The sequence below is a fragment of the Narcine bancroftii genome, chromosome 5 (genome assembly GCF_036971445.1).
Source record: "Narcine bancroftii isolate sNarBan1 chromosome 5, sNarBan1.hap1, whole genome shotgun sequence".
NCBI classification, from domain to species: domain Eukaryota; kingdom Metazoa; phylum Chordata; class Chondrichthyes; order Torpediniformes; family Narcinidae; genus Narcine; species Narcine bancroftii.
The window spans coordinates 56,184,507-56,194,525 of record NC_091473.1 but is presented as its reverse complement, the minus strand read 5'-3'; the positions used below and the strand labels follow the sequence as shown (position 1 = coordinate 56,194,525).

The 10,019-nt window shown below is 42.3% G+C and overlaps 1 protein-coding gene across 1 annotated transcript in view; it reads right to left on the bottom strand.

Moving 5' to 3' along the window:
• Positions 1 to 6,077: 6,077 nt before the first annotated feature.
• The window catches only part of qsox1 (quiescin Q6 sulfhydryl oxidase 1), a 151,318-nt gene continuing 147,376 nt past the window's right edge, over positions 6,078 to 10,019 (bottom strand). Inside the window, exon 12 of the mRNA XM_069937480.1 lies at positions 6,078 to 9,140. Coding sequence (XP_069793581.1) covers positions 8,269 to 9,140 — 872 coding nt within the window. The 3' untranslated portion in view covers positions 6,078 to 8,268. The remainder of the gene's footprint in view (positions 9,141 to 10,019) is intronic.

The following is a 10,019-nucleotide window of genomic DNA, read 5'->3' as shown; positions in this document are numbered from 1 at the left end:
ATTTATTCCAAGCTATACATTCAACAAAGGGAGGGAATATTTCTAGCATTTTCTGCCTTTAATATTTCAAACCACTAAATACAATCACTTGATATTTATCACAAAATGTAACCCCCTTCATTTTCTCATCTAGTTTGATGTTATTGGTTGCTTAGTTTAAAAAAAATGCCCTTTCCCATTCCATCTACAACCAAGGTAGCCATCAAGTTAATGGTGCTCCTTAGACCCTTAAATAGCTTGTGTGGGATCTGATCATTTAAGCCTGACCGTCACTGGATGACCAGATCAAGAATACTAGGGGCTCTACCAACATTAGTCGCTTTCAGGTGGAATCGCCTGGATAACGTGGCTCTGGAGCAGGCCGCGAGTGTCTGTGAAGGGACGTTCAAGTGGCAGCGCTGAAGGAGGTGTTCTGTCACCTGAAAGTCTGAAGTGGGGAGAGGGGCCGCAGAGCAGAAGCTGGCTTCTGAGTCTGGGCAGCGGCAGCCGTCAACTTGGGGCTGTGCTTTAATCTGGTCTCCATAAAATATTGAGACATATATCCTATCTAACTTCATCTTGGTCTTCAAGTGATGGCTTGAACTTGCATCTGGAGGGAAGAATGATTCTCTAATTCTCACCTCATGCCCTGATGTCCTTTAATGTGGCCTGACTTCCTTCTTCTTTATCAGTACTGAAGGATGGTTTTTACCCAGAACTTTTCTCCTTGGATGCTGCCTGAGCCACTTTGTTCTTCTGGCAGTTAAAAGTTTTCTTCAGATAAAGGACCAGCCATAGTTGTATGGAATGACCTATCCCTGCTCCTATTTTCCCTGTTTCCATGACCCATGACATCTAATGCCAGGCAGGTGGTAGCTGAGAAGTTTAGGGCAATTTCCTGATACTCCACCATCAAACCAGAAATGATTGCTGAGAGTGACATGTGGGAACCCAGTTTTAGGTGAGTTTTACCCGTTGAAATAAACATGCAAATAGCACCTTTGGAAGACTACACAAAAGAGTCTGGAAAAACAACCAACCGAAAAATCTCACAAAGATTAGCGTATACAGAGCCGTTGTCATACCTACACACCTGTTCGGCTCCGAATCATGGGTCCTCTACCGGCATCACCTACGGCTCCTAGAACGCTTCCACCAGCATTGTCTCCGCTCCATCCTCAACATTCATTGGAGCGATTTCATCCCTAAGATCGAAGTACTCGAGATGGCAGAGGCCGACAGCATCGAATCCACGCTGCTGAAGATCCAACTGCGCTGGGCAGGTCACGTCTCCAGAATGGAGGTCCACTGCCTTCCCAAGATCGTGTTATATGGCGCGCTCTCCACTGGCCACCGTGACAGAGGTGCATCAAAGAAGAGGTACAAGGACTGCCTAAAGAAATCTCTTGATGCCTGCCACTTTGACCACTGCCAGTGGGCTGATATCGCCTCAAACCGTGCATCTTGGCGCCTCACAGTTCGGTGGGCAGCAACCTCCTTTGAAGAAGACCGCAGAGCCCACCTCACTGACAAAAGGCAAAGGAGGAAAAACCCAACACCCAACCCCAACCAACCAATTTTCCCCTGCAACCGCTGCAACCGTGTCTGCCTGTCCCGCATTGGACTTGTCAGCCACAAACGAGCCTGCAGCTGACATGGACATTACCCCTCCATAAATCTTCGTCCGCGAAGCCAAGACAAAGAAATGCTAATTTATGAGCTGCATTGCTTTAAAGTTGAACAAATTGACAATGCTGATACAGTTAGCATTGCAGATACCCTGGCTGTTTATGGATTGATAACTTCCAAAGGGATGGCCTAATCCATGCCAGGAAATAACATGGGGTGGGGTGGTGGGGGAGGGGGCGATATGACCAATGCGTCCTCCTCTTGTATCTGACACTGCAGCAAAGCTATTGGATCAGAAACCACACTGCGTGTCCTGTTATCTTTAAGGCTTTTAAATGAATCTTTGCTGAAAACTGATCGCAGACATCTTGCAGCTCTTGAAGGAGTGCAGTGAGCCTCATACTGTAGGGCTCTCAAGAGCCTCTAATTAAATTAGCTTGGAGGAGTGTCATTGTAGCTCCCTGAGCGCCAGACACCATGACTGATCATTACCCTCACTGCACAGCATGCATCTCCCCAGTTGTCTTGCTAAACTAATCCTCCTGTCACATTGAAGGGCTCTGCAGGCCATGTTTGCCATATTTACTGACTTACTACCCGACAATATGTTGTCAATGTTTCAACACTGCAAATAACATCCATTGTATCAATTTGAACTCAGCAGAATCCTGACAGTGTTTAATCAGTTGCCATTTGTACACCTGATCTGAATTGCACTTCGACTGGAGTTGTGAAAACAAAACTGGTGTACGATAGGCAGCTAATTCTCTATTCCTTCATCAACAGTTAAAATTTGCTACAAGTAGTCTGGTGGTGATTTAAAACAGAGAAATTCTGAGCATGCATATCTTGGCACTGGACTAGTCAATTCAACTGGTGATTTAAGTCCAGGATTATCCAACTTCAATGGATAAAAATGTTGCAATCATAGCTTTCTATCCTCTGGAGAATCCAGCAATAGTCAACTTCCTTCCTTCCTTCCTTGAATATTATGCACATGCTGTTGGAAGATTGTGTTGATTGACAGGCTCCAGGGAAACCACATTCTGAGCACAGACGTGAAAGTACTGTAGAAACGGTGCTGTGCCATGCTACCAAGTGTGGAGGATGCAGGATGGAGAATGTCATTGTGTGCCCTGCAGATCATCTGTTGTGACAAAATGTGAGATAATCCTCCTCCTACTTCACTTTCAAAAAGTAAATTAAATGTCCAAAACCTCTGCAGCAATTCTCCTTGCCCTTGAAGAGAGCAGTGATCATGCGCACACACTAGTGCCGGATTAAGGTATTGTGGAGCCTGTAGCATTTATTTTAAAGATGCCTTAAACAGTGCCAACTAGCACACGCGTGGTCCTAAACAGTACCGGCTGGTGCATTTGCAGTGAGGGGGAAGTGTGATGGCAATGCACGAAGTGCTGACTGGTGAATACACAATGAGGAAGTGTGATTGTGATGCCCCCCCACCCCCACCCACACCCCCGCCCTGAGAGATAGTTTCTGAAGCTGACCCTGCATGTCCATTTTGTTAAGTTTGAAATAGTCTTAATTATTCTTAACAGAATTATACTAGCTTTCTCGGATCAATATATATTCAGTGATTACCAGTGGCGTATCGAGGGAACATTGCACCAGTGGCACTGAAATTGTGCCCCCACTATTAAAACTTATTTACACATTTTGCACTTACACTGAAATTGCACCCTCCCCATTAAAATTTAATTATACATTTTAAAACAAAACTTACTTACGGCAGCAGCTGGTTCAATGCAGGAGCAATGGCCGTCTTCATAACCCATAATCCCCCACACAGCTGAAACTGCTCTGCATTTCCCTGGTGGTGGCATGGATGGGGCTAGGAGCAAGGTGGTCAGGGGATGTGAGGACAGTGATGCCCCCTCCTGTTTGTCCCTTGATGGGAGTGATGTTTATCCTAGATGAAGCCAATCTTTTCTTTTCATTCTTTTTTCTTTTCATCTCATTTCTTGGCGGAAGGGAGGAGGGATGGTGAGAGGGTTCCTCTTATTTTGTTATTTTCTCTATCATCTTTTTCTCCCTTTGGTTCAACATGGACATTGAATTTGTGATTTTTTTCTTTCTTTATAACATGTTGACTCTCACTTTCTTTAATATCGACATGCAGATCAATATTTACACTATTTATTTAATATTATGGATATTGATGTTTTACTTTTGACTGCATGTTGCTTGATAATTCTCAAAATATTAAAAAACATTTCTCATAATTCATTGTACATAAACTTGGGGGTCCTTGAAAATCTTGGGCCCATAGCATTTGCTACTTTCACTCCGATGTTAATCTGGGCTTGGCACAAACCCCATCAGCAAAATCAGGTTTGCCTGAGCCAGAAACCAGCTGAAGGCTTTGGCAGAAGATTTATTCGGTGTCCTTCCTCTTCCAGATAGGTCTTTTTAAGACGTGCCACATGTGAGCAAGCATAGGCTTGTAAAGAGCGCTGCCTCTTGTTTGCACTCCTGGTTTTAAAGAGAAATATCTTGAGTGAAGGAGGTTAAATCAAAAGGAGAAAGGAGATCAATTTGTATCTTGCAAAAAGGCATCAAATCAAAAGATTTGGAAGGGGAATTTTGCAGGACAGTGAAGAGAGAAATGATGCTAATTGTGGGGGTAATTTTCACAGTCTTCGCAGATCTTAGTTAAAGGTTGTATGAAATTATAGAAGAGGAAAAAAAACATAAAAGGTGAAGTCATAGTCTTCTCTGCTAAGAAGGTTGGAGGTTGTCTCCTTCTCTTCAGCTGCCCCGACAGGTCAAACAGTCTTATACACCAAATGGGCAGAGAAAATAAAAACACAAAAACAAAAAATTGTAACCTTTCATCATTTTGAGTTAAACTCTTAGTCAGCAGTTTGTGTTTAGCAAGTACAGGAGAGCCCATCATGGAAATGGGCATGTGGAACTGCACTTTTGACCAACTGTTGTGAAGGTGGCTAAAGCTCTGGTGGATTTTGTGGAAAGAGTCACGCTTGAAATGTTGACCAACCCATCATCTTGGCCTGGAGCTTACTTCTAGTTTTCTAAATTACATCTAAACAAATTGGAGGGTATTTCATAAAATAGAGATCAAAATGTATCTTTAAAAAAAAAATTCAAGCAAAACCTTGAGGCCAGGCCACTCTAGGTTTTTAAATCAGAGATGGAAATATTTTTGGAAGATCAGGGAAATGAGGACCAGGAGGCAAATGGCACAGAAGAGGAGATCAGGCCTGGGACAGATTAACCATGTTCAGTTTTGATGCAGGGTTTCTCTCCATAGATGCTTCCCGATTTCCTTCAGCAGTTTCGAGTGAGACACAAAAGTCTGCAGATGCTGTGATTATAATAAAACAAAAAAAAGTGCTGGTGGAATTCAGCAGATCTCAGAGCATCCATTTGAGGTAAAAATATATAACCAATGTTGATTCTACATCTTTACCTCCTATGGACATTACGAGACCTGCTGAGCTCCTCCAGCACTTTGGTGTTTTGACTTCCTTCCAGTTTATCATTTGCTCTAAACTTCAGCATCTGCAGTCTCTTGTGTCTCCCTTAACCACAATCACATTGAATGGTGGGGCCTACCCCTGCTCCTATTTTCTTTTATGGAGCTGTATCCACAATCCAGTATTTGCTTCCATTGCCTTTAATGCAACTAAATGAGTTGAAGTTCAAATAGGACCAAAAAGCAGACAAAACTTCATTATCCTGCCAAAATGATAATGAACTTGCTTGCTGTGATGTAAATTACACTTAGTAAATTGACAGGACAATTCAGTGAGCAAATGCAGCATTACTAGTAATAAACACATCTCTCACTTAACCTGTAGATCATTCACTTTCAAAAGGGAAAAGAACAATTCACAACTTCAGCTGCCTCATCACCCTTTCAAAGATTGCCACATATGCTTTCCATGTGTAGACATATAGGGTTTTTAGACTGCAGGCATGTAATGGCACAATCAACGAAATTTGCCGTTGCATGGGCAGTCTAAAAAGGTAAGTGCAAGAATTTTTATTCAATTCCTGGACCACAATTTATCCTGCAGGGCCTCTGCTATTTTTCGGGGGAAGCCTGCAGTGTAAATCGCACCGCAAAACTCACCTCATGAGTTTGACGTCCAACTGATTATGCAGGCCACATTGCTCCAGGTAAAAGCACCAGGACTAACGCGCACAGAACTTAAGGGGTGCAGTGTAAACAGCCACAAGTTGAGTAATTGTGTTAATTTATGTTAAATTTTTCCAACACTGCTGTCTAAAAAAACACTATTGTTGAAACGTAAGAAGCATTAAATGGGTATGAACATACACAAGTATTGCATTGGTCTCTCAATTGAGCGCCAAATTCAAAGGGGTCAGTTTCATGCCTCACTGTGAAATGTGCATGACATTAACCCCCAACAGTTTATCTGGAGGATGGAAATCAGTGAAACAAAGTAAACAAAGAGGTTCGATGAAGGTAAAACTTAAAAGATTTTCTTTTAATTTAAAATCTTAAATCACATAAAGATAAATCAAAAATATGTTTCCCAGGGAGGGCAGAAAATCTCATAAGATTCCTTGATCTGTGGGCTTGCTAGTTTACGAAGGAGGACAGGAGGGCGATTCTCTTCAAACCACTTAGAGTAGGAATAGACCAAATGATAAAAGATTACTGGGAGATTAGCTGAGGATTCTGGTTGGAGAGCTCTTCATTCATGTTGCCATGAATGCAACTGTTTTATTTCATATTTATTAGCTGTTGGATTCAGCGATTGTATTCAGGCAGGGCTATGGACACAAGATTGCCTCCTTCGAAAGAAGCCACAATGGGCAGGCAGGATTCTCCCAGCTGCAAGACAGGCACTAAAATGATTAGCATCAGTGTTTATGATTAGACCATTACTTCTGCTGGAAAGAAGCAGTTTACTAGGTTCTGGTACCTTTCTTAGCCGCAGGACCTCCAAGGCATTTTTACCATTGGTCACCATCGTTTAATTGTGAAACTACTAGATTCTTGTTAAAAAGCCATTGTGTTTACGATTGACTTGTAGGGAAGGAAATGTGCCATCCTAATTAATTCAAAGCTGACCACTGAATGGTGCAGCACTCAGGGATATTTAGGATAGAGCATATTCTCAATATGAAAAAAAAAATCTGTTGGTTGGAGGCAAATGCCTTATCCTTCTTTGAATATTGCAAAGGGATTTTTTTTTCACTTGGGAGTCAGCTTGGGTCTCCTTTATAACTCCTCCTCAAAGAAAATATCATTATATGTCAGTGGAGTACTCTCTTTATACTGACTCATATTATCAGCCTGCATTGTTTGTTCAATTTTCTTGCTGTGAATTGAACCCACAAGCTGTTGATTGAAGAAATAAAAGTGGAGCTGTTGAGTAATGTATGGCACCTGCTAGAAAATACCAACCTTGGATACTGTTCCGCCCTAAAATGTCACTCTCACTGTCCAGCAGGCCATGTGCTAGAAAGGCAAAGTTTTAAGGTCACTATGTTTATTATTATTTATGGCCTTTCAAAATTAAAGTTGTTGTGTGGTGATAGACCACTTGTTAGTCTGGTATTTTGTCCAAACTTTCAATGTTGTCTTCATTACTTGAAGGGTATCAATACACACCTGTGCACCCATTGGAAGTAAAATCTTTCTCTTCAAGTTTCGACCATTCCACGAGCTGGAATGCTTGCAAGATACCAAGGTGAGCGACTTGGGAATTCATGTGAAGCCATACTGAGCCCTTGGTGTAACTTCTCTAGTGAAAGTCACTTTTGGACAAGCAGTCTAGTGCAAGATCATTGTCCCTAAACATGCTCTGTATGGGATTGTCCATCAAGCTCATCACAATCCGGTGGTAGGGTTAGGCAGTGACTGGAATTCGAATCGCATGCTGTCTGTAGGGAGTTTGTACTGTGTCCGCGTGAGTTTCCTCTGGGTGCTCCAGTTCTTACTACTGTTCAAAAACGTACCAGGGATGTAGGTCAATCAGGTGTATTTAGGAAACACAGGCTTATGGGCCAAAAAAAATTTGAGAAAAGGATGCTGCTAAGATAGGGTCTGAAATGTTTCTCCAGACTCACTGGAAAAGTACAGCAGCTATAGTTTGGGGCAAGTGACACTCCGGAGTCACTCTATGAGAAACAGAGGGAACTGTGGGAAAGTCTACATGCTCCTGAGAAGAAAGTGGTGGAGATCCTGCCCCCTTGCCTGATCTTCTTACCAACTCTGACTGGGGCTGATCTAACATGTCTTGATGAGGAATCAGCAAAATCTAGCTCTAAAATTTCCTTCTTTTGCTATTTGGGATAGGCGCCCAAATAATAGGTTTATCTTTGCAGAGTTAGGATGTGTTTTCATAGTTAGGTGATATCCTAAAATGCCTTCTCAACCAGAAACCCTTTGTCATAGAGAGAGGTATTGAAACCTCAGGATTTTGCCTAGTCAGGGGATAATATCTCACATTTGAATAACTTACTTTTTGATTAAGCATCTCCAATAATTTTTAATTTGGTAATCCCAAGGAAATCACGTTTTCCCTATGACACAGATGTTCTGAATTATTTCTAATTCAAAAGCTTCTGTGTCAATGAAAGGTTAATCTGAGCAAAATTAAACATCATTGCACTTCCTGTGAACCCTATAGTTAGTTTTCATCATCTTCTTTCCCACCCATATTGTGCACCAACCGAGGCGGAAGCGAACCAACATTTCCACTTCCTCCACCGAAGCTTCATTTTGACATAGAGGTACATGGTTAGGAGACACAGAGCGGACAGAAAGTACAGCAGAATACAGAAGCTGGTGTCCATGTGGGAGAATCTTGTTCCCAGCAGAACTGTCCATTTCTTCTTGGAGTTTGTTTGATCCCAGAGCTGCCTACTCCTGCCCACCCAACCCTGCGGTCTTTCCTGAAGCACAGGTTGCTCAAATGACCCAGAGTCATCGATGGACTGCAAGTGCAATTGGGGTCCACGGTACCTCTTGTTCACCAGGCTGGTTCTCTTGTTTTCTTCCCTGTCCTTCAAAACTTGGTTTTTGTATTGTTCATTCACAAATAAGTCCAGGTCAACAATGTCATCTTCTTTCATTCTAGCATCACGCTTCCACTTGACAAAAGTCCTTTTCTCACTCCTAGTCCTCCTTATGTTCACTTGCTTGATCTTTTGTTCTTCATTTGCCGTTGGTAGCACCTTGATTTCTTCTTCTTCTTCTTCTTCTTCTTCTTCTTCCTCCTCCTCCTCCTCGACCTGGTCTCCTCCTTTGTCTTTCTTCTGCTTTTCTTCTGGGCCAGACTTTTCTTGGTCATGCCAAGAATCTTCCCTCATCTTCTGCTTCTTCAGGAGTGCCTGCTCATCTTCCAGATAACTGTAGTCTATGTTTTCTTGAGAATAATGTACCTTGAGGAATTTCAACATTTCATCTGTAACCCACACATGACGTTCTCTGACCTCAGAGTGACATTCTTCACACATGTCTGGAGGTGGCCACTGAAGTTTTGGGAATTTTGGATCCTCATTTAGAGCACCTAAAGGGACATAAAACAAAGTTCAATTGTATATACAATGTATAATTGGGAGGCTTAATTTTTACACCGTGAAATGAGGACCAAATATTGTAAGGGCTGGAATTGGAAATATTGTAAGGGCTGGAGTTGGAAAGGATGTTTCATGGGGACCAGAGGGCACAGCCTCAGAGCAAAAAGATGTCCCTTCAGAACCAAGATGAGGAGAACTTTCTTCAGATAAATGGTAGTTAATCTGTGGAATGTATTGCCACACACAACTGTAGAGGCCAAATACTTGGGTGCATTTAAAGCAAAAGGTTGATAGGTTTTTTTTTTCAGTAACGACTTCAAAGCTTAAAGGGAGAAGGCAGGAGAATGGAGTTGAAAGGAAAAAAAACATCAAATGGCAGTGCAGAATTGATGGGCTGAATGGCCTACTTCTATTCCTAAGTCTTATGGAGGGGACATAAGGTTTGGCACAATGGTTTCTCTGCTGTTAACTGAACAGCACTGAATGGTGATTGAGCACCTGCAGTCAGACTTGGAGTACTGATGCCAACTTCAACTCTCTTTACTCTCTATCTCTGTCATGAGCAAAGGAGTGAATGATCAGCAGCCTTGTGAAAAGCCATTGACATATTCTATTAGTTTGTGCCATGTTGAAGAGTGAGAGGGATAGAAAATTGTAGTGAGATGTAGCATGGAAACAGACCATTCACCCTACTGAGTCTGTGCCAGCCATCAACCACCCATTTACACTATTCCTACATTAATCCCAATTTTAATTCAAATCACAGTCATATAGAGTGGAAAAAGGCCCTTCGGCCCAACTTGCCATTCCAAACAAAAGGTTCCACCCACATTAGTCCCACCCACCTGCATTTGGCCAATATCCCTCTA